General features: G+C 27.5%; 1 protein-coding gene across 2 annotated transcripts; it reads left to right on the top strand.

The window, feature by feature from the left end:
* The first annotated feature begins 4,832 nt into the window (after positions 1-4,832).
* On the top strand, positions 4,833-9,465 carry LOC123223583. 2 transcript variants are annotated; one of them, XM_044646814.1, is made up of 4 exons: positions 4,833-5,068; positions 5,945-6,998; positions 7,567-8,440; positions 9,086-9,465. In XM_044646814.1, the coding sequence occupies exons 2-4, from the start codon at positions 6,030-6,032 to the stop codon at positions 9,130-9,132; spliced, it is 1,890 nt and encodes a 629-aa protein (XP_044502749.1). In that variant the 5' UTR covers positions 4,833-5,068; positions 5,945-6,029; the 3' UTR covers positions 9,133-9,465. The 2 variants fall into 2 exon arrangements, with proteins under 2 accessions (XP_044502749.1, XP_044502756.1); XM_044646821.1 differs by having other exon boundaries at positions 4,834-5,068; positions 8,979-9,465.
* Positions 9,466-25,881: the final 16,416 nt, after the last annotated feature.

Here is a 25,881-nt window from a genome sequence, read left to right as displayed (position 1 = left end):
ATTATATATTATTTTATCTTTAATTTAAAATCATCCAATTATATGATAACACATTTACTATGTATCTAATGATGTACTTAAAAAAATATATACATAATTTTATTATTATTCAAATTATATTAGGATCCTTCTTTTTATAATATTATTATAATTAAAAGACAAGTTGTGATTATAATTTCACATTTTTCAAGTTCAATTTTATAATATTTTATGTTTTGACTAGTGTTATATATATAAATAATATATACAAATTTTGATATAAACAATAATATATCATCATATAATTAAATAGTTTTAAATTAAAAATAAAATAACATTTAATCATATAATAACATATTATTATTTATATATATTATTTATACATATAATTTTATAATACATGTTAATACAAGTGTTATCCTTCGTATTACAATTAATATTCTAATATGACCCTTTCTCTGTATGATTAAATTTCGTTTAACAATCTTTAGCCCCAAAAATATGCATGAATTTGAAAATTTACTTCAATTATAAAGGAAAAAAATCTATCTATATAAATAAATATTATTAATTTATCAATATAAATTTAAAGTAGAAATATATAAATAAGTGATGTAATTGATTATTTTTTTATTTACTTAAAAATCACTTAATTATAATTATAAATTATTACATTAAATTATATAAATAAATTTAAAAAATTTATTTTTAAGTGCTAAAAAAAAAAATTGGAACTAGACTAACTCTGTCAAATTTCGATTTCGTTGCAATTTATATATGGTCCATTATTGGTCCCACTATCTCAATTAATTTTCAATATTCCAATGTGTGAATGTGTAGCTTTCAAAAGGGTACGTGGATTCTGACATGAAAGAGACTACTCAAGACCTTGATCAATGTCTTTAAACATTATTTTCCTACCAATATGGATTGATTTTGTTGTCTTTTTTGGGAAATAAATAAATTTAATATTCATACTAAATTAATATGACACTTCTAACCCTCAATTACTTACTTTGTCATTGGGTTTAACTAATTTTCAATTTCATTTTTATTTTTTGTAAAATAGTGGGCAAAGGTATGCTTTTAATTAAAAGAATCCTATAAAGTTGAAGCAATTAATAAGATTAAATAATAATAAAAAAATCTTTGCCCATTAATCATATTTACTCTATAATACATAAATAGATACACATTAATAAATATTATCATATAATTAAATTATTTTAAACTAAATATAAAATAATATTTAATTACAAGATGACATCTATAAATATATATTTATTTATATATCTAAAGTAAGCATACATAGTATTGCTCTTTACTCCATGGCTCACAATAATATTCATGCACAAATTTGTATAGATAAATTAATAAATATAATATTATTAATCAATTTATATCTTTCAATTAATTTTCATATGAGTTGGATCCATGCATTATGTTTCTCAATTTTATGCAATCAGGTTAAGTAATTATGTGTAATTAAGTTTGGTTTGGGTAATATTTTATTATCAAAATTAAAATTTTTTCTTAAAGATAGATTATTTATAAGATTACTAGGTATAAATGATTATTATTTTTTATAAAATTTGATAGATAAAAATAATTATTATATTTGATTAGAAATAATAAAATAATACTAATAAATTATTTTACTTAAATGTTCTTAGGTATAATTATTCTAAAATATTTTTTATATTATTTGTTATATTAATTAAAATAAGATTATTTTCATCCAAAAAAATAAGTAAAAATATAATTATAATAAAATTAAAATTATTTTAGTAATATTTTAATACTTAAGGTGAAGATGATAATGAAATTAGCATCTATATTGTTGTCACATCATCATTACTAACAAATCAAATAAGGTAATATAAGTAATAAAAGATAAATTACTAAAGATAGATTATTTAGAAGATTACTGGGTACAAATGATTATTATTTTTTATAAAATTTGATAGATAAAAATAATTATTGTGTTTGGTTATAAATAATAAAATAATACTAATAAATTATTTTACTTAAATGTTCTTAGGTATAATTATTCTAAAATGTTTTTTATATTACTTGTTATATTAATTGAAATAAGATTATTTTTATCCAAAAAAATAAGTAAAAATATAATTATAATAAAATCAAAATTATTTTAGTAATATTTTAATACTTAAGGTGAAAATAATAATGAAATTAGCATCTATATAGATGTCACACCATAATTACTGACAAATCAAATTAAGTAATATAAGTAATAAAAGATAAATTACTAAGATAATCTTTATTGTCTAGAGAGCAAACAACCCTTTAGGGTAAAACCCAATACCTTTTACATGCATATATCTAGTAAAAATCATAGTTGATTAGATTTGTCACAACAATCTTTATATCTCTAAACCCTACTTTTCTCTACAATTTACCGAAAGCATGGAAACATAATCATCATATTATAAGCATGTTTATCACTTCATCTATGATTTTTTCTTTTCTTTCCCTTTTTACCCATCAAAGAGGTCCATGCACATTTTTTATTTTTGATTTTATGCATTAATGCTAATAATTTTTCTCCTTTTGGAGTCATTATTTTTGCATTCTAAGGTAAGAAAATAAAATATAATTAAACAAGTATACATATATAATCATTCATAACCATTTATTATTACTTATTAAATAATATTATCAAATCAAAATTATTCAATAATATCATCAAAGATGAAGATAAGCATCGAAGTTTAAAATAAGTGAAATTCCTAATTATTTCAAGTGCATGCACACAAACTATTTGCATGGAAGCTTGAGATTTAATTCTCTATTCACACTACACACACATAAATATATAAATATATATATATATATATATATATATATATATATATATTACAATTCAACTATATATTATTAATATTATATTTAGTTAATTAATTTTTATAATATATACTTTTTTAATGTTTATATTATTGTTTGCTTCAAAGGAGCCTCCTTTTGGCTCTTGTTTATCTTTTTATTTTTTTAAGGTATTCTTAGCCATAATAATATATAAGGAAAAGGATTAATTATTCCTCATGGGCAAGTGTCTAATTCCCCCAAAATAAATATAAAATATATGAAAATTAGTTCCTCATAATGTAAAGTTAAAAACTAATGAAATAATCTAGCATTTATGTTGCTTTGATATAGTTGTCTCAAATACTCTTTTGTTATTTAAAGTAAATAATAAGAAGCAATAAAGGCAAAAATAAATAAGGTAACGTCTTAATCCAAAATTTTGAATTGACAAAAGCAATTTAAAGAAGCTTTCAGCCCCACAAATTATATTAAAATTTGTGTGTGAAAGAGGGTATTCTTTTTGACCATGAAAATATATATAATATAACTTAAATTTATTCTTTGTTAGGAAATAAAATAAAATCAATCTTTAGCAATATAATTACACCTATACTTAATCATAATTAAGTATTTTCTTTTAATATTTAATATATTGTAAGAATCACTTAAAAAGTAGTTTGAGTGATAAAAGAGAATGTTCTATATATAAGATAACATAGGTTCAAGTCTATTTTGACGATATATTTATATCAAATTCTTGATTAATATGATTTAATAATTATGAGATCGATTACTAAACTTGAGATTTGTTTTATTTAATATAGTTGATTCAATTTTAACAATAGAGATTTAACTCAGATAAAATTCTTCGTTTTCAAAAAAAATCTTCTTATAAATGAGATTTTGCCATGTTATTTATAAGATGAAAACCCATCACTCATCCTTATTTCATTTTTAAATAAGAAAACATATTTTATTCCAAAATTAAAAATTATTTTCATCAATCATGGTAGAATAATTGTATTTTCTTTATATAACATTTAATTTTCCATTCTTGTTTAAAATATGTAAATTACCAAAGAGGAGTTTTCTGTAATTTCATGTTTCAATTTTCAAAAGGGTAAGAAGAATAAGGGGAGGGAAAGGCAGGCGTGGAAGAAAATGGGCCCAAGCCCACGAAATTAAAGCACATAGCCAATAACAATCCTCCAATTTGGTGGCTCCCATTAAATTGTCCTCTCTCATCTCACGCGCTCTCTTTCACCTCTCTTCACTCTCCGTTGTCCGTGAACTTTTTGAACTTGAATATGAAATCATAGAACTTTCGTGAAACTTTCTCTTTTCTTTTTTAAACAAAAGTAAGATAACATATTTCCTTTCACTCATTTTTGTTGTTTACAAAATAAATTGTTGTCATCAAATCTCATAAATATTAAAAAAATAATATTATTTATCATTTTTTCCTTCAAACATTTTTTTCTTTTTACACCCCTAAATTAAAAAAACAATTAGACACATCGATGTTAAGTGAATAGAATATTTTATAAGTATCTAATTACAATTTAAAATGTTTTTATATGAGTTTATGAATCAAAAATTACATAACAATAATTTTAAATTGGAGCAAAATCACAAATTGATTATTGAATATCTTTATTATATTATACACTATACACAATTAATGAATATTGTTAAATTTTTTAAAATTTGATTTGAATTTGTTTCGGTTAAGATCTTTATCGTCTCTCACACACAAGTACCCTTTTTTAACTAATAGCCTTAATTCAACTATGTATCGAATACCAATTAACTTATTATCACAATTGTTATATTTAGTAAATATTAAATATTTATTTATTATTGAATTAATATGGAAAGAAAACCCTTACAAATAATTAATAAAATCAACTAAAAGATATTCTCGCGTGGATGCAAGTGCGCGTGCGGAACAATATTTGATTTTGAAAACATTAAAACAGTTAGTGAGAGAGCACCTCTCATTACAAGATATTTCACTTGGCTATCCTGTCGTGTCAGAATAAACATAACCACAAACCCAAAAAACACAGAGCAAAAACAATTCCACTTGACCTTTCATTCTTTTTTTCATTTTTTTTGGGCAGCGATCGAAGCTGAAACAGTGAAAACAATAGCAGCAGCAGTCCACTATTATTTTTCACCACAACAACAGAGCTGTTTCTCTCTCTTTTCGTTCTGGTCAAGGATTGCTACGTCTCCCTCTGCTCAACTGGGGTTCCTCCAGGTATCTCGTTTTCGTTTCTTTTGTTCTTTGTTTTGCTTTCAAAAACAAGTCTTGCAACTTCGGTTTGTCTCTTTCTGGAAAACAAAATTCTGGGTTTTATTCTGTTTGTTTTCATCTTTAGTGGATATGTTTTTATTTTGTATGATTATTATTTTTTTTATTTTTAGAATTCGGATCTAGTTGAGAACGTGGGTCGGTGGTGGTTTATTTGCTAAAGTTTGGTTCTTTAGATCTGATTAAGCTGAAATGTGGAAGCTTTATGAACAAAGATCATCTGTGGTTCTTGTTTATGTTCAGATTAGTGCAATCGGCTTTAGATTTATAAAAATTGTACTGAACTTTTATGCTAATTTGTCAAAACTATGGGATATTTTAAAGTTATTTAAATGATTGGAATTGAAACTTTTAAGTGGGATTTTCTTACAGAAAGAAAGTGGGGCTTGAATTTCAATATTGAAGTTTGTCAATTCTTATGATAAAGAATTTGTGAAAATTTAAGTCATTTGGGTGAGAGGACAATTTTTTGAGTTATTTAAGTTGGGATATATATGAAATGGACATGTTTTGGGTGATATGAGGATTGACTATAAATAAATATGGGTTGAAAAAGAGCATACTAGAAAACAAGGGGCTTTTGTTTTAATTTAAAAGAATTGCAACGTGTGCAAATAGATCAAAATTTGATCATTGAATATGCAGGAATTATGCTTATTAAATTAGTGACATTTGAAGTTGGATTCATAGTCTTTATTTTGATGGTTATGACAAGAAGACGTTTATTTATGAAAACGTTAAAATTGCTGTTATTAGTATCCTCCTTATTGTTTGTTTTATGATATTCTGATGGATTTAACACAACGTGTCATTATTATGCAGTGTTGAAGTCCTTAACATACTCTAGTTGATCAATGAAAAATTACCGTTGACACTCCATGAACTTTGAGCAGTTAGCCATCTAAAAATGGTTAAAGTATCTCCCGATTGTCCATACCCAGGATGCTTTTTTTGTGTTATGAAGGAAGGAAATCCAAGTAAGCGCAGAGCAAGTATATTAAAATTCTTCAGAGAACTACCCTCACAGGATGATGATGGACAGGTTTTACCTATTAGTGGCCTTTGGAACACTGCTATGGCACATCCGAATGATCCTGAATTCATAGAGTTAGGGATATTTGAATGCATGTCTTCTCTAATATGGAAGGGTTTGAAGAACCGTCGCTGGCTTTCTCATGACCAAAATATATACATTCCTTATTATGCAGCACACATTATTGGATCCTATACTATGAACATGGAAGAATTTGCAGAACGTGCTGTTCATGCTGGGGTAATTGCTCCTTTAATTGAGCTTTTGAGAGGGAGGTTGACTTGGGTTGAGCAGAGAGTGGCAGTGCGAGCTTTAGGGCACTTGGCAACCTATCCAAGTACTTTTCCTGCTTTAGCAAGTCAAGGTGAAATCCTTGAGCTTGCCATTCAACTAGCAGTGAGTTCACTTGAGATAGTTTACTCTCATTTTTACCAGTATGTTGATAGAAGACTGAGTTATCACTGTGATTTGCTTACTCGTGGCATGGGTGGTGTTGAAATGGAGTCCAGGAAGGCAGAGGAGTGGTCCAGTCAGTTGCAGTGCTGGTCCCTTCAGCTTATTAATTGTTTTGCTTTCAAGCCTGAATTTCTTCCTGCAATCTGCAAACCTGAATTCCTGACTAAACTACCAGGCATGTGGGGAGGACTTGTTAACGAAAACTCACCAGCTGGCATTGGTTTGTTGAGAACAATTTGTCACCATAAGCTTGGTAGGGAATCTATTGCTAGCTGTCCTGGCCTCATTGAAGCATTGTGCAATATTGCTCGATCGTCAGATGATTGGCAGTACATGGCAATTGTCTGCCTCCTCTGGTTGCTACAAGATCCAAGTACATGTCATAAGGTATTTTTCTGATAAACTAGTTTGTTTAACTCCAATGTTGCACTCGTATCCCTTTTACTGTGTCCACTACTAATTGAAGTTGTGGAAAGATATAAAGCTGGACTTACATCCTCTGTTCTCAATGGACATGATTCAATTGCTGTGTCATCAAGGATCCTACCATACACTGCCACAATTACCAATATTATTAAGATATTCACGAGTTTCTGAGTAAAGCTTTAATCTGATCTCTATGTTTATTAGTTTGGTGATAGCACTTCTGCTATGAATGCCAATGAACATTTGTCTTCAACAAGAAAGCATCTGTTAACTACTTAATGTGCTGTAATCTTGCTTGCTTTTAGGTTTGTTTAATTTAATACGTAGAATAAGTCATCTTCAAATTAGGTGCATCATCCAGTTAAAATGACCAAGTTAGGTGCAAAGAAATGTATGCAAATATGTCTAAATATATTTCAGTAAATTTCATTTTACTTTGTGGTTGCTACTTGTCACTCATGATTTGTTTTGGGTTTTAGAATATTAACTGTGCTATTTCCACTTGCTACTTCTTGATCTGTCAATATAGGTGATTGACAAGGCAGTAGCTACACTTGTAGATCTTGCGGAGATAGCAACTCTGGGTGATCACAAAAAGCTTGGAGATTCTATTGTAAATGTTCTTCAGGAATGTATCCAATCACAAGGGACAGGACGTAACCCCATAGGTAACCACACTAAAGAAGAGATTGAAGAACTATTAAGCTCCAGACACAGATTAAAGTGGGAAAAGAATATGCCAAAAGAGGATCTTCATATCAAACAGGCAGCTGCACTAGTAGTAAAGCTTGAAGGAAATTCCCTATTCTCATCAGGAAATATATCCGGAGCTGCATCAAAATACTCAGAAGCTTTGGCCTTATGCCCTGTGAGATTCAAAAAGGAGAGAGTTGTTTTGTACAGTAATCGAGCTCAGTGTCATCTTCTGTTGCAACAACCATTGGCTGCAATAAGTGATGCTACACGTGCACTTTGTCTTCACAACCCACTTAACCGTCATGCCAAAAGCCTTTGGAGAAGAGCTCAGGCTTATGATATGCTTGGCTTAGCTAAAGAGAGCTTGCTAGATGCCATTCTGTTCATCAATGAGTGCTCTCAATCAAATGACCCTGATCTTTCTCTGAGGCAAAATAAAGTCCCTGACTATGCCGAGAGATTAGTCAAAAAGCAGATGCGTGCAGCTTGGCTATTTAGAGAGGCAGCTATCAAACATGGGGGTGTCCATTGTAACGGTGATGCCGGGGACATCTATGGCCAAGAAAGTGATGGTTCTGAGTGGGAGACGGCAAGTGAAAGTGATATGGAAAATGATGGCAGAGATGAACTGGGTGATGAAGACAGTGATAGCAAATGGAAGAATGAGGATGATAGGAAAGATAAATATGATAAGTCACCGATAAAAGGTATAACTCGATGTCTCAATGCTCTGTGAAAATTTTAGTGCTTTAGCTCCTGCGAAATAAAAAGAAGAAATCGGTATATTTGTAGAGTCATACACAACCCCTGCTACCACTTTAATACTAGTCCTTTCTTTACACAAGTATACTCATATAAGATTTAGGCAGATTTGTTTGATCAGCTAAAAGTAACTATCAATAATTGCTATGCTTAGTTTTTATTTTGAACTACAAATAATAATATCTTTAGAGCTAAATAATGTAAGAAATTTCTTTAACCATGAACTTAGAGTTCAGTTTTACATATCCAATATGCATAACATCATACGTCTTGGCTGGATTCAAAATCTTCCACTGTCATATGAGTGCTCGAAGGAAAAAAAAAGTATTAAATCTGTGAAACCAAAGAGTAACATTTGAATTGATGCTATTCTATGTAGTATGGCAACCTGTTTTTTAGCAGTCTTTTTGCCCTTGTGTTATTCCAGTTCATGTTCATCATCTATATTTTGGTCTTCATAACCTTCTGTATTCTTTTCTTCAGCTTGATGTTTACTACTCTCAACTTTTTATCCCGTGGATGTTGTAGTATGTGCAAATGTTTGTTTGGTGGACGCCTAAACATTTTATTGGACCCTTGATTTGGTACAGACATAAAGAATGGATACAATGTGCAGCTTGTGGATGATGAAACATAAATACGGGAATCTAGACATGTTACAAACATTGAGATGGAGGTACCATCCTTTCTTCATGCGCTATGTATCTTGCGGTGAGTTGCTCTATTGTATTAGGAAGAAGAACTTGTTTTGCTGGTTTTCTTGCCTATTTTTCCTTTTTCAATTTGTTCATGTCAATGTTAATTTCAGTTGTAGAAGTGGGTCTGAGCGTGAGGGTAGAGAAAAAAAAATTTAGTCTAGAAGTTTGATTTGTTTACAGAGTATTTTGTATATAGAACCCGAAGGGATTTTTGTCATTCAACTATCAATCATCTGAGCAATGAGTTTTCAAGGTTTTTCAGAGAAAGAAAATTATAACTTTGCTTTTGCTTCTCACTCTCATACTCATCAGAATCATTTTCCTGAGGGCACCATTCATTAACCTAACGGGCATCATCATGAGTATAAGAAAATTACCCGCATGGCCCCAAATACCTGTGTGTTTAATTGCTCTGATTCCAGTACTCTCTTGTATCATATTCTTTCAGCAACCATATCTCCATCGCTGCACTAGATAATAATATTTACAATAGCCAAGAATACGCTCACTTTGTTCAATGAAAACTTTTCATGAGAAAATATAATCAAGTCCTCAAATTTGGTTGAGTTAACCTGAAATCATCCTTTTTGAACTCGAAAGTTGTTACTCTTATCTGTTGTTGTATACGTTTCCCCTTTTTATAAGGCATTCAATGAACGTCCCCATATGCATTTGACACTGTCGGCACGAATTCATGGCCACAAGTCTCCTCAACCGCCACTTAGAAAACAAGAGGCGGTCTCAGGCTCTTTCTTTTCTACATTATCCAAAAACTTTACGTAAGTGAATGCAGTTCCTTTATTAAAGACATCATCACTGAAGGCTCTTTATTACAAGCCTATTCATGCTTGTTAGCAACACATCGAAAAGGCATAAGTGATTTTGCAGGCAATCTCAGAAAGATATCAGCAGGAGTATTAACATACAACTTCTGCTTCCCGGAAGTACTTAAGAAGTTGGCCATTTCCATTAATCCCATAAACTCAATTTGAATAGAATCCATCACTATTTGAGCAACTGGATTATGGCATTCATACACATTATGACCCAGCAAGAAAGGATTATATATGAAGTTAACAAATTAAGAGAACATGAGATTAATATAGTAATTAGATAAACATATTGAAATCTAAGAAATTCCGGCATGTGTTGAAACAGAACTTAAATTTGTACGCTTCAAAGAACTTTTCCCTTATTTTAGAGGATTTTTATTTGGTAGTTTTTTGGTCAGGTTTATTCTTTCTTTCTATTTCCATGCATGTAAATGGTCATTATCAACCAGGCTCTAATTTGCAGGCTCAATGTTTGGTTTGAATTATATGCTACACCAGCATAAATATGAAAGAAAATATAAAAGTTTTAAATTAACTACAAATAAATAAAATTCAATTCTCGTAAAAGTTTAAAATTTATAAACCAACCATATTGAATAGGTAAAATCTTTTCTATTCTCCCTTCTCAAAGTCTTATAGCTCTCGAATATTATTTGTTCTTCAATAAATGATCATGTATTCTTCGCATATACAATTGCAGATAACACAAGTCTGATCACAGATTTTCTTCAATTCAATCCTATTTCACAAGTAAAATCTAGTACAACTGCTCTTTAGTTTTTAATTTCTCAATTCTTTTATTGAATTTCAGTTTTTTTTTTAATTTTTTGGGTTTGATTTATAATTAAATTGTTTAGTTGATTTTAATTTCTTCGTCCGATTTTTGGAATTGTTGATATTACTGATTAGTTTTTGATTATTTTGTGCATATTAGGTGTGTGTAGAAATTGGTGTCGGATGTTTGATTTTACAATTAACTAGATATTTAAGTATTAGATTAATTGTGTTCACTGTAAGCCCAAGATGGTATTTGGGGGAAAAAAAAAAAGACAAAGCAATCTTAATTAAAACATGCAAAAACTGAACTGAAAAAATAATAATAATAATAATTGTCTTCACTACAAACCCAAGAAGTAATTAAAAGGCCGAAAGACTTATTCCGAGGTTTAGATTATTCTTAAATTCTCATTCGTAAAATTTTAAAAATTTAAATATTATCCCATAATTGATAAAGTTAATAAAAATTATTAATTTTAAAGAAAAAAATTATTATTTAATCAGTAATATTAAAAAAAATTAAACTTTATCTTATTTTCTCTTTCATAAACTCTAAAAGTTAATAATTTTTCTGTATAGTTAAACTTTAAAAAGTTATATTCTCTCTTAGGTTTTCAATTTTTCAAAGACAATTTGACGATGAATGATTGGCTTCTCCAATGCTCTCTATTCCTCTCAAAGATGTCCCTTGCTCTCCAACAACTTGAAAGCCGCTCTCTCTCGATATGATTCCTTCATACGAATTGACAAAGACAAAAAATTGACTTCGTTTATTCGTCTGAATAAAGACAACAAAAACTTTTTTCTCGTACGAAGACTAGTTTAGAAGAGAGGAGAGAGAGGGTGTTGGTTGCTGGAGAGGGAGATGTTTTGCCAGAAAATTGAAGCCTCAATGGGGAAATACAACTTTTCAAAATTTAATTCTAGGAAAAATTGTTAGTATTCCAAATCAAGAGAAGAAATTATATAAATTTTTATACTTTTTAATATTACTGATTATATAATGATTCTACTCCTAAATAATCAATTAACTTTAAAAGCTTATGGGTGAATATTTAAGTTTTTGAAACTTTGAGAGTTAAAATTATGAATACACTAAACCATAGGTGAGAATAAGTCTTTTGGCCTAATTAAAATCAATAAAAATATATACATACAATTTTGAGTCCATAAAAAGACAACTCACACGTAGAAGTGAATCTAACAAAGGTCAAGACCCCTTTGACTTAGAAAAAATTTTAAATAGATCTCTTAAAATTTTCTGAATCTAAAATTTTTTCAAATTTAACTCTTAAAATTTTATTTAATCTTTTTTTAAGTTTTATTATACCTTTATTAACTCTTTTATATTTTAATTTTATTCAATTTTGACCTCTTTAATTTTATTTTTAAGTCCATCACTACTCAAATGTGGCTAGTATACAAATTTTTTTCATTGGCCAAACTGTCAGGTGTTGTTTTGTGTAGTAAAATAGGAATTCAACTTCACCCATCACAAAAACATGCCTTGGCCAATGCCAGAAGTCCCTAGTTCGTAAAGCAAACAATTTGAGAACAAAAGGTAACCGAAGATGTATAAGATAATTGAACAGTGAAATAAAAAGAGACACATGTCACTCAGCCCAAATTGCTGAATGATTTAGTAAAACTTGGTTCAATTATATCACTCCAAATGGCTTATTGTGACCAAATCGATAACTAATGACTCAATGTTCATTAAGTGCTCAACAAGGAGGAAGATGGAAGAACTTCAAATTAGAGGTATGAACAGTTGATTTAACACAAATTAAGAACTTTTTCAAATCATACTAAGAAGAATAATTTGAAAAATTTATCAATCAAACTAATCTATTTTAAGTTTTAAATTAAACTAAATTGAAAAAATATAGTTTGAATTATGGTTTAAACCCATTAAAATTTATTCACTTCTAAATATTTTCTACTTAATAAATAAAATTGAATTATAATTGTTTAGAACATGAAACAAACATATAAAATAAATGTAAAATTTATATATAATACATGTAAAAAAATAATAAAATAAATATAAAAAAAGTGGTTAATTTGTTACATTATGTTAGTTCTTTGGGGGTGTAATTGATATTTTTAAACTATTGAGGAGCATATTAAAATTTAAAAAAAATTTTAAAAACACCTTCAAACATTTTTCGAATTTCTAAAAATTACTTGAAAAAATCAGTAACACCCCAAAAATGTTCAAAAATTATAGTTCATCTCCAAACATTCAATTATACACACTTACATCACAATCTATACTTGCAATATCTTTAATTTTTAATTAAAACTAATAAAAATTAAGGATACAAAATATTATTTAATAAAATTTTGGAGACAAAGTTTTTTTTTCTACCTTGAGAGTTTTGTTTGTCTTTTCAATAATTTTATACAAAATTCAACGAAATTTTTTTAATAAATTTAACACATGGGTGAGAAAATGATTTTTTTTAAAACTTAAATTATAGAATTTAGTCATTTCATCAAACCTGGGATAGGAAATCATTTGGACTATATATATTTTTAAAAAATACAATTTATGATTTGGTTTGGTTTAGAAACCATAACCTAGATTGCAAACTATTTTTCCAAATTTCATATCTCAAATCAAACTAAACCGTAATTTTTGAACAGTTTATAGTTTTATAGTTTAAACCGAATTACGCACATCCCTACTTCAAATTGAACTTCATGACAAAGATAAGAAAAATCACATTCTAAAAGGCACATTATAAAGTTTAAAAAGAGATTGCTAAAGATTGAATATTTCATGCAATATAACCCAAATGCTTCATCTAAATTTCTCCCATCTAGATTTGACTAAGAACTTTATACGGTTATATTTTCACTTCATATTTTTGTAAGGATTTATTTATTTTTTCATGACTTTAAGATATAACACTATTTTTAGATATATGATTACTTTTAATCGTAAAGTGTTTATTGTTTTTACTAAATGATTCAAATTTTTTCAAGACGATGTTTAAAGGTAGATCACAAAAAATCTTTTTTGGCAATTTTTGGTTAGATAGGTGTTATAACCTTAAACCTCCCATATGGGATTCATGGCAAACCTAATTAATTACATTTTCCCACTCATGATTTGATCTTAAAATATTTTTTCACTATAAATTAATAACACTTTTTCATCTAAAATAAAACTCTGTATAAAAAAATAATGTTAGGAAATGAAATTATTATTTTATTTTTTAAAATTATCCTATAATTTAAAATTAAAGAATTAAAAATAAACTTGTTAAATGTCTAAATTATATAAAAATCCACTTATGGGCTATCTTTGCACGTAACCTTGCTTTCGGAAAAACTAAGAAGAAGAGGCGGGAACGGGCGTTGATGGATGGGACTACAAACTATGGGCTTGGTGGGCTTTTGTTATTGGGCGGGGTGTTTGGGCTAGTGAAGGCAAAAATAATTAACTTTTTTCTTAATCTCATTTGTTAATTATGTTTTTTTAATTAGAAAAACTTCTAAATTATCGAGATATCCTGTTAAGTATTAAAAATTACTAATTGCTGGATACAAAATCATGAATTATCAAAAGTTTTCACTGTATAAGAAATTTCATTATATATATATATTCTCTAGAAAACATGAACCTATTTTTTTGAATGTGAATTTGATCTTGGTGTTGATGGATAACAATATATATGTAGTGAAATTCTTTTAATCCACATGCATATGGTTGAACATATAACATCACATTTTTTGTTATTGTTATTGTAGTTGTTGGTTTTTTTATTAAGTCCAAATGTAAAGGTAAGTGTTTCTAAGGAATGATGGAAGGATTGGTAAAAGGGTTTTAAAATAAGAAATAATACTTTTAGAAATGGTTAAAAAAAATTTGAAAACCTTATCAAGGACAGATCTAAAAATTAAAAATAAATAAATAAATCATGACTTGAAATAATATAAGACAATAAATTATGAATAGTATTATGAACATAACTTTGTATATAAATAATAATATATTATTATATAATTGATAATTTTAAATTTGAGATAAAATAATATCCAATCAAATAAAAATATGTTATCGTTTGTATATAAAATCACACATATTATTTATATGCATAATTTTTATTATAAAATTATGTAAAATCTAATTAAATATTTTAAATTAGACGGTTTGTTGTTTTCACACGCCCAACCATTATTATTATTTTAATAACAAGTTTCTCTTCACAAGGACAAAATGTTTCATTGACTTTTTTTAATCCAAAAATCTTCTAGGCTTGCAAAATTTGCATGGCCGCCTAACCATTGAGGAAAGAAGACACGATTGCCTCTTGGATTTGGTCATATAGGTACCCATGGTAGAACTCGAACCCGAAATCTTGTGGGAGCAACCTAAAAGACTTGATCATCTAGTAGAGAATCAATAATAGGGATGCAGTTAAATTGAGAAGAATTGGATATTATTTTATTCAAGTTTTGTTTAATTATCTTGGGGATAGCTTAAACTTGCGTTCAAACTTATTAAAGTGGCAACATATTAACTTGAGTTCAAGTAAGTCTTCAATTTGAGTTTAAATTCGAGACAAGAATAGATGACTTGAGCTTAACTTAAAAAAATATATTTAAACCTCTCAATTTTTAAAATATTATTTTTAAATATTTAACTCACGATAATACTACATATCTATCTACAATAACGTGTTATATATATTTTTTATTGCCTCTCGCTTGACATAGTTTGACACGCGGTGATACCAGATTGGCCCTTTAACTATATAATGGTCTAAATAATAAAAGGAGAATACGCATGCGGGAAAAGCAAGCGTCTGATCAAACAAGATAATAGTACAAAATTGATGTTTTACTTTATTATGATAAAACTATGTGTATAAATAATAATTTGTTATAACGTGATTGAATATTATTTTATGCATAAAAGTTGTGCATATAATACTACTTATTATTTATCATTTTGTTAAATTTAAAGTCAATAAACAAAATTTTAAAGGTATAAATAAAATATTTAAAACTAATTAAGAACTTATTGATATTTTATTCGAAATAAGTTATAAGTTCATGAGCCCAACTAACTCAAGCATTAGAAGTAACAAAGTTATGTTCAGGGTTTTAAGTTTTAGAATTTTTTTCTGTGTATGCTTATATCATAAGCATAATAAGTATTTTCTTTTTTGAATGAGCAAAGTCAATCACTTTTTTTTTTTGGGTGATTGAGACTCTATTTGTATTGGTTAGATTGGAAATTTCAAAGATAGTGATCAAACTTATAACTAAGCATCAAATAAGTCAATATTTTATAAGTATTACAAATGTTTGAACTCAAACATTTTCCCTAAAAGTATTTTCTTTTTTGAATGAGCAAAGTCAATCACTTTTTTTTTTTTTGGGTGATTGGGACTCTATTTGTATTGGTTAGATTGGAAATTTCAAAGATAGTGATCAAACTTACAACTAAGCATCAAATAAGTCAATATTTTATAAGTATTACAAATGTTTGAACTCAAACATTTTCCCTAAAAGTTTTAATGTTCTATCACCATATTGATTAATTTATAATGACAATTTTTCAATGCCAAAGGACTATTCCTCACCCCCCCCCCCCCCCTTTTTTCAAGTTTTAACCTAATTTCAAAAGCATACCTACGATAATTGAAAAACTTAAACACTCACCTATAAACTAACTTATATTAAAATTTTCTGTTAGAGATGAGTAAAATTATTATTTTACCAATAAATTCTAAAACCCTAAAATTTTATATCATTTTTCCCAAGTTTTAAAAACTAATAATTTTCTCTATGATTAAGTTTTATTTCCCCCCTAGAGTTTCAAATTTCTCTTACGATTTTTTGATCAATGACGATCGCTCTATCCCTTTTGGTGATGACTCTCCCTTCGGCGTTTTTTCTCTGGCCAAAGCTCTCTGCCTTTGATTGACATTGTCTGGATTATAAAAATCCAAACAAAACCTTTCATTTGAACAACGAAGATGTCATCCAGATTAATCAACGTCATTTGGATGACAATGCTTTCATCATCCATACAAAAAGTTTCATCTGGATTTAAAAAATCTGAATGATATTGGATAGAGAGAATATTTTGAACAGAGAAAAAACGTTGAATGAAGAGTCATCGTCGGAAGAGAGAGAATGGCATCGTTCATTAGAAAAATTTGAAACCCTAGAGGGGAAAATGTCACTTTTTAAAATTTAATATTGAAAAAAATTATTAGTTTCCTAAATTAAGAAAAAAAATGATATTGTCCTTTGACCTTTTTCAATTAGGCAAGGGTAGACGCGGGCTTGGTCGTTCCAACTTAAATAAAGGTTGATTTATATTTCTTGTTTCTTATCATTTTTATTCTTAATCACATTAACTATTATACAATTTCACAATTTTTTTTTTCCTTTGGGTCAAGAATTGGATTGGTTGAGTCATAAAGGTGAACCGGTTGAAGTCATAGTCAAATTAATAAATGAATCAAATCCTTCGGGAGTGGGACAAATTATCACATCACATGACTATGCTAGTATAATGCTATTGACCAATTTTAAAAAAGTTAAGATGGTATAAACAATCTTATAATCAAAGTAAAATGCCTATTGTTTAAACCCGCCTATTTTATTATTATTTTATAATTAATTTAGTTTTAGAATTAATTTATTTATAACAAATTTACAACAGAACAAAAGAATATTTAATTTTTTAGACAATAGAAAATTTCAATTTTTAAGTCCAAATGAAAAGGCACGTGTTTCTGAGGAATGATGGAAGGATTAGTAAAAGGGTTCTAAAATAAAGAATAATACTTATAAAAATAGTAAAAAAAAAATATAATCAACGACAGATCTATAAATTAAAAGTAAATAAATAAAAAAATGATTTGAAATAATATTAAATAGTGTAGAATATGCAAATAAGACAATAAATTATAAAGAGTGATATTGATATAATTTTATGTATAAATAATAATATATTATTATATAATTAAATAATTTTAAATTACAAATAAAATAATATCAAATAATAAATAAATATATTATTATTTATACATAAAACTATGTATATTATTTGTATATATAATTTTATTGTATAATTATATAAAATTAATTTTAAATATTTAATTAATTATTATAATAATATACTATCATAAAAATATATAATTTTTAATTAAAAATAAAATAAAAAACAACTGTATAATAATATGCCATTTAAAGAATCAATTAAATTTTTAAAATTAGTCAGTTCGTTGATTTGACATGCCGAACCACTATTGTTATTTTATTAACAAGGTTCTCTTCACAATGATAAAATGTTTCATTGGCTTTTTTTAATCCAAAAATCTTCTAGGCTTGCAAAATTTGCGTGGACCATTAAGGGAGGAGGAAACAACTGCCTTTTGGATTTGGTCATATAGGTGCCCACGATAGAACTCGAACGCTAAATCTTGTGGGAGTATCCTAAAAAACTTGTTCATCTAGTAGACAATCAATAATAGGGGTGCAATTAAATTGAATAATATTTTATTCAAGTGTGGTTTAATTATCTCGTAGGAGAACTCAAACTCAAGTTTAAACTTATTAAGTTGACAAGATATTAACTTGAGTTTAACTTTATCAAATTGGTAAGTTCTCGATTTGAGTTTAAACTCGAGACAATAATAGATGATTCAAGTTTGACTAAAAAAATTAATTTAAACCTCTCCATTTTTAAAATATTACTTTTAACCATTTAACTTACAATAATACTATATATCTATCTACAATAACATGTTATATATATATATATATATATATATATATATATATATATATATATATATATACAAATAACAACATGTTTTAATGTGATTGAATATTGTTTTATTTTTAACTTTCACTTATTTAATCATGTAATGACATGATATTATTTGTACATAAAAGTTATGTACATAATATTACTTATTATTTATCACTTCGTTAAATTTAAAGTCAAGAAACAAAATTTTAAATATATAAATAAAATATTTAAAACTAATTAATAACTTATTGATATTTTATTTGAAGTACGCTATAAGCTCATGAGCCCAACGAACTAGTTATCATGAAGCTCGAGCATTAGAAGTAACAAAGTTATGTTCAAGTTTCTAAGTTTTAGAATTTTTAACTATGTATGCTTATATTATAAGCATTATAAGTATTTTCCTTATTGGATGAACATGGGTAATCACTACTTTTTTCTTTTGGGTGATGGAGACTTTATCTATATTGGCTAGATGAGTAATTTGACAAATAGTGATTAAACCTACAACTAATACCAAATAAGTTAATATTTCATAAGTATGACAAATGTTTGAACTTAAACATTTTTCCTAAAAGTTCTAATATTCTATCACTACATTAATTAATTTATAACGACAATTTTTCAATCGCCAAAGGATTATTTCCCACCCAAGTTTTAGTTTAATCTCAAAAGCATACTTACGACAGTTAAAAAACCCAAACCCCTACTTATGAGCTAATTTTTATTGAAATTTTTTGTTAGAGGTAAGGGTAAAATTATTATTTTACCATTAAACTCTAAAATTTTATATAATTTCCCCTTAGGTTTTAAAAACTAATAATTTTTCTCCATGATTAAGTTTTGAAAAGTGATATTTCCCCTATAGGGTTTCGAATTTCTCTCACGATTTTCCAATCAATGATGACCGCTCTCTTTTTTTCGACGATGACGCTTTTTTCAATGCCTTCTCTTTGTCCAATGCTCTCTTCCTTTGATCGACATCAATTGGATTATAAGAGTCTAAACAAAACCTTTCATTTGGACAACAAAGACGTCATCTAGATGAATTATTGTCATTTGTGCAACGACACCTTCATTATCCATACCAAGGGTTTTGTTTAGATTTAAAGAATCTAACGACGTCAATTAGAGGGAAACTGTTTTGAACGGATAGAAGGTGTTGGAGGGAGAGCTATTATTAGAAAGGAGAGAGTGACAATCATTTGTTAGAGAAATTTAAAACCTTAAGGAAAAAAAATGTCACTTTTTAAAACTTAATTATGAAGAAAAATTGCTAGTTTTATAAACTAAAGGGAAAAATAATATAGATTTTTAAAATTTTAGAGTTTTAATAGTAAAATGACGATTTTTTTCTTATATTTAATAAAAAAAATAATATCAAAATTAATATATAGGTGGAAGTTTGAGATTTTTAACTACTGTAGTCCATAAATATACTCTTAAAATTTGAGTTAATATTGAGTAAAAAATAATCTTTTGATTTTTTTTAATCAGGTAAAGGTAGACACGGGCCCGGTCCATCCAACTTAAATAGAGGTTGATTTTTATTTCTTGTTTCTTATAATTTTTATTCTTAGTCACATCAACTATTATACAATTTCACAAATTTTTATAGTGGTTTATTTGTTCTTAATGTAAGGGTTTTTTTTTCTTTCTTTGGGTGAAGTATTAGATTAGTTGAGCCATAAAGATCAACCAGTAGAAGTCATAGTCAAATTAATAAATGAATCAAAGCCTTTGGGAGTGGGACAAATTATTACATCACATTACTATGCTAGTAAAATGCCATATTATTTTACTAGTCATAGTCTACGACGACACCTAGGAGGGGAAGACTTCGCACAGTCGGAAAGAGGAGACGCCAGGGAGGAGGAGATGTCGTCTAGAGATAGTCGGTCTTTGTCAAAAAATTTAATCCGAAAGTTTGGAAACCCTAGGGGGGGAAATGTTATTTTTGAAAACTTGGATTGAGAAAAATTGTTAGTTATTAGGGTTTGAGGATTAAAAAGAAATTAAATTTAAGTTTATTTTTAATATTACAGGTAAAATGACAATTTTACTCTTGAATCCGTCAATCTGACTTTTTTTTAACAGCTTATGGGTAGGTAAATGAGCTTTTCAAAGTTTAGCGGGGGGAACTTGCAGAAAAAGCATAACTTGGGTGGGAAAAGTCGTTTGGCCTTTTATTAACAAGGTTCTCTTCACAATGACAAAATGTTTCGTTGGCTTTTTTTAATCCAAAAATCTTCTAGGCTTGCAAAATTTGCATGGCCGCCTAACCATTAAGGAAGGAGGAAACAATTGCCTTTTGGATTTGGTCATATAGGTACCCATGATAGAACTCGAACGCTAAATCTTGTGGGAGTATCCTAAAAAACTTACTCATCTAGTAGACAATCAATAATATGGGTGTAATTAAATTGAATTAAATTGAATAATATTTGATTCAAGTGTGATTTAATTATCTTAGGGAAGAACTCAAACTCGAGTTCAAACTTATTAAATTGACAAGATATTAATTTGAGTCTAACTTTACCAAGTTGGTAAGTTCTCGATTTGAGGTTAAACTCGAGACAATAATAGATGATTCAAGTTTGACTAAAAAAATTAATTTAAACCTCTCAATTTTTAAAATATTACTTTTAACCATTTAACTTACAATAATACTATATATCTATCTACAATAATGTGTTATATATATATACACAATAAAATTATATGCAAAAATAACAACGTGTTATAATATGATTGAATATTGTTTTATTTTTAACTTTAATCTATTTAATCATGTGGTGACACGATATTGTTTATACATAAAAGTTATGCATATAATATTACTCATTATTTATCACTTTGTTAAATTTAAAGTCAAGAAACAAAATTTTAAATGTATAAATAAAATATTTAAAACTAATTAATAACTTATTGATATTTTATTTGAAGTAAGCTATAAGCTCATGAGCCCAACGAACTAGTTATCATGAAGCTCGAGCATTAGAAGTAACAAAGTTATGTTCAAGTTTCTAAGTTTTAGAATTTTTAACTATGTATGCTTATATTATAAGCATTATAAGTATTTTCTTATTGGATGAGCATAGTTAATCATTACACTTTTTTTTTTTTTTGGGTAATTGAGACTATTTATATTGATTAGATGAGTAATTTGACAAATAATGATTAAACTCACAACTAATATAAAATAAGTTAATATTTTATAAGTATGATAGACGTTTGAACTCAAATATTTTTCCTAAAAGTTCTAATGTTCTGTCACTATATTGATTAATTTATAACGACAATTTTTCAATGGCCAAAGAACTATTTTTCACTCAAGTTTTAGTTTAATTTTAAAAATATACTTATGATAGTTAAAAAACCTAAACACTCATTTATGAGCTAACTTTTATTGAAATTTTCTATTAGAGGTAAAGATAAAATTGATATTTTACTATTAAACCTTAAAATTTTATATCATTACCTTTTAAGATTTAAAAATTAATAATTTTTCTCCATGATTAAGTTTTGAAAAGTAATATTTCCCTTATAGGATTTCAAATTTCTCTCACAATTTTCCAACCAATGATGACCGCTTTTTCTTTTTCGACAATGACTTTCCTTTTGATGCCTTCTCTTTGTCCAATGCTTTCTCCCTCTGACCGACATCGTTTGGATTATAAGAGTCCAAACAAAACCTTTCATTTGGACAACAAATGCGTTGTTTAGATGAATCATCGTCATTTGGACAATGACGCCTTCATTATCCATACCAAGGGTTTTGTTTAGATTTATAGAATCTAACGACGTCAGTTAGAGGGAAAGTATTTTGAATGGAGAGAAGGCGTTGGAGGGAGAACCATTGTTGGAAAGGAGAGAGTGACAATCGTTTGTAAGAGAAATTTGAAACTTTGAAGAGGAAATGTCACTTTTTAAAATTTAATCACGAAGAAAAATTATTAGTTTTATAAACCAAAGGGGAAAATAATATAGATTTTTAAAATTTTAAGTTTTAATAATAAAATGATAATTTTTTTCTTATCTTTAATAAAAATTATATAAAAAATTAACATATAAGTGAATATTTAAGATTTTCAACTATTGTAGTACATAAATATACTTTTAAAATTTGACTTAATCTTGAGCAAAAAAATAATCTTTTGACTTTTTTTAATTAGGCAAAAGGTAGATACGGGATCGGTCCATCCAACTTAAATAGAGGTTGATTTTTATTTCTTGTTTCTTATAATTTTTATTCTTAGCCACATCAACTATTATACAATTTCACAAATTTTTATAGTGGTTTATTTGTTCTTAATGTAAGGTTTTTTTTTTTTCTTTCTTTGGGTGAAGTATTAGATTAGTTGAGCCATAAAGATCAACCAGTAGAAGTCATAGTCAAATTAATAAATGAATCAAAGCCGTTGGGAGTGGGACAAATTATTACATCACATTACTATGCTAGTAAAATGCCATTGACCAATTTTAAAAAAGTTATGATGGTATAAACAATCTTATTATCTAAGTAGAATGCCTATAATTTAAACCCACTTTTTTTTTTCTATTTATAGGAATAAAATCAAAACTATAATTTTATACCTGTTTTATCTTCATTCTCAACTTTAATAGCTTTAACCTCTCAAACTTATTTTCATTTACATTCTCATTTAAAAATTAGTTTAAATTAAAGAAATTTTATATCAAAATTATCTTAATTCAAGTAAATAGTATTTTATCATATTGTTTATTATGTTGATTGAAGATTTGAAATTGAAATCTTCTGATTTCTTTATGTAGTGATGAATTCTAATTTGTTAGTTGTTTTTGTTGTTGTTTTATAGTTAATTTAGTTTTAAAATTGATTTATTTACAACAAATTTATATTAGAACAAAAGAATGTTTAATTTTTTTAGGTAATCAAAAAGTTCGATTTTTTTGGGTATAACAGACAGGTAAGGGTGGGGCAGGCGAACAGACATGTTATTGTTCATAAGATAAATGGGTAGGCATGAGATAGGCGGGCAGACATGTATTATTTATTGATAATGTTTTATAAATACAGTTGATATGGCAGCAGAGTGGGCGATTTTTGTGAATAGTGTAATGTGAACAACTCATAAATAGTATTCGCTTATCTGCCTATCCACTATAGTTAATAAAATGCGTACAATTTGTGTATTAAATAATATATTTCAAATTTTGAACTCAAAATATATTAAATATTATTTTATATGCAACTTATTTTAAATAACTGTTTTATCCATTTTTTACTTTTTTGAATTTTTAAAAATTTAAAATAATATCATTTTGATACCCTAGTCTCAAGTATGAAAATATCATTTTAATTTTCAATTAATTGTCATAAAACCGAATTTTTTTTCAAATCCCTAACTTATTCATTTATCGCATCATGTTCATATTTATAACAACAATAAAAAATTTTTTACATAACTTTTTTTACACCTTATTGGTACCTTTCTTTAGTCGGATTTAACTCTTTATCTTCATTATTTTTTGAAAAGTAAATTTTTATTGTCTTTTCATTTGCTTGTTTGAAATTTCGTCATGTTTATAGTTTTTTTAATATTTGATATATGAACTTATTTGAAACATCAATACTTTATTAATCTTGTTGTATGTTCACCTAGTGGTATAGTGACTAAATATAATGTATTATATTATATTAGTTTTAATAATCAATTAAATACTTTAAATATAAATTATTATATTTATTTTAATAAAGAGATTTATAAAAAATATTAAAATTATTATTGATATTTATAAAAATTTTTAAAAATTTTTTATTATATATATATATTGTATTATATATATATATATATAAGTTTTATATTCTTTTTATATCGGGATTTTATGATCGTTTTTTTATAAGTAGTGTTTGTGTGGGTATATATATATATATATAAGTTTTATATTCTTTTTATATCGGGATTTTATGATCGTTTTTTTATAAGTAGTGTTTGTGTGGGTATATATATATATATATACACACACACACTAAAGAAACTGTGAAGCCATGAATGGTTATGTGGACAATACTTGCCTGTCGGTCTACCCTATGAATAATACCTGTAACAGTATTAGACCAACCCGCCTATTCTGTTAAAGAAAAAAGGCCAAAGTACTAGTTTCCACCCAAACTATGTTGAATACTCAAGTTCTCCCCATAAATTTTAAAAATTTCATTTATCAATCGATAGATAGTTAAACTTAACTGAGTTTATTGGTCATATCATTTTTCCTCCAAAGCCTAAAAACTAACACTTTCCCCTCAACCCAAGTTTTCAAAAACTATATTTTTCCCTATAGGGTTTCCAAACTTTAGATCCAATTTTTTCAGCGATAACCAACTATCTCCAAGTACCTATTCTCCCTCCCCGATGACCTTTCCTTCCGATCTTATACTTTCGACACTCCTAAGCATCGTCGTCGTCGACGAAGACGAATTGTCTTCATTTAAAGACAAAGACTACATCTTCATCGACGACGAAGATGAATAGTCTTCGTTCACAGACGAAGACGACATCTTCATCGACGACGAAGAAGACGTCTTCATCGACGACGAAGACTCTTCTTTGTCGATGAATACGTCATCTTCGTCTTTGAACGAAGACGAATCATGACGAAGATGATTCGTCTTCGTCTCGATGAAGACGCATTGTCTTCATCAACGACGACGCCTAAGAGGAGAAGACGTAATACGGTCGGAAAGAAGAGTCGTTGGAGAGGAAGAGACGTCGCCTGGAGATCATTGGTCATTGTCGAAAAATTCAATCTGAAAGTTTGAAAACCTTAGGGGGAAAAATATTATTTTTAAAAACTTGGGTTGAGAAAAAATTATTAGTTGTCATGGTTTGGGGGAAAAAATGAAATAAAATTAAAATTTATTTTTAATATTATAGATAAAATAATAATTTTATCTTTGAATCTGTTAATTCGACTTTTTTTTAACAGCTTACGGTAAGTAAATAGGTTTTCAAAGTTAAGGAATGATAATTTACACAAAAAGTATACTTGGGTGGGAAATAGTGCTTTGGCCAAGAAAAAATATTAATTTCCTTGACCATTATTCTTACATAATTAATGAGTATTAATAATTTACTGAAATTTTAGACATTTATTTAGGGTAGTTAGGATTGGACCTTTTTACGCAGACGTAAAGTTTCTGAGTTCACATTTCCAGGGTGTCCTTTTCCTCTCGAATACATCCAACATCACGCATCCAAATGCACCGTACTTTGGCTGATCTGCTCCTTGACTTCCATCGAACCAAACAC

The sequence above is a fragment of the Mangifera indica genome, chromosome 1 (assembly GCF_011075055.1).
Source record: "Mangifera indica cultivar Alphonso chromosome 1, CATAS_Mindica_2.1, whole genome shotgun sequence".
In the NCBI taxonomy this organism is placed as follows: Eukaryota; Viridiplantae; Streptophyta; class Magnoliopsida; order Sapindales; family Anacardiaceae; genus Mangifera; species Mangifera indica.
The sequence above is the reverse complement of the archived record's forward strand: the minus strand, read 5'-3'. Positions and strand labels throughout refer to the sequence as shown.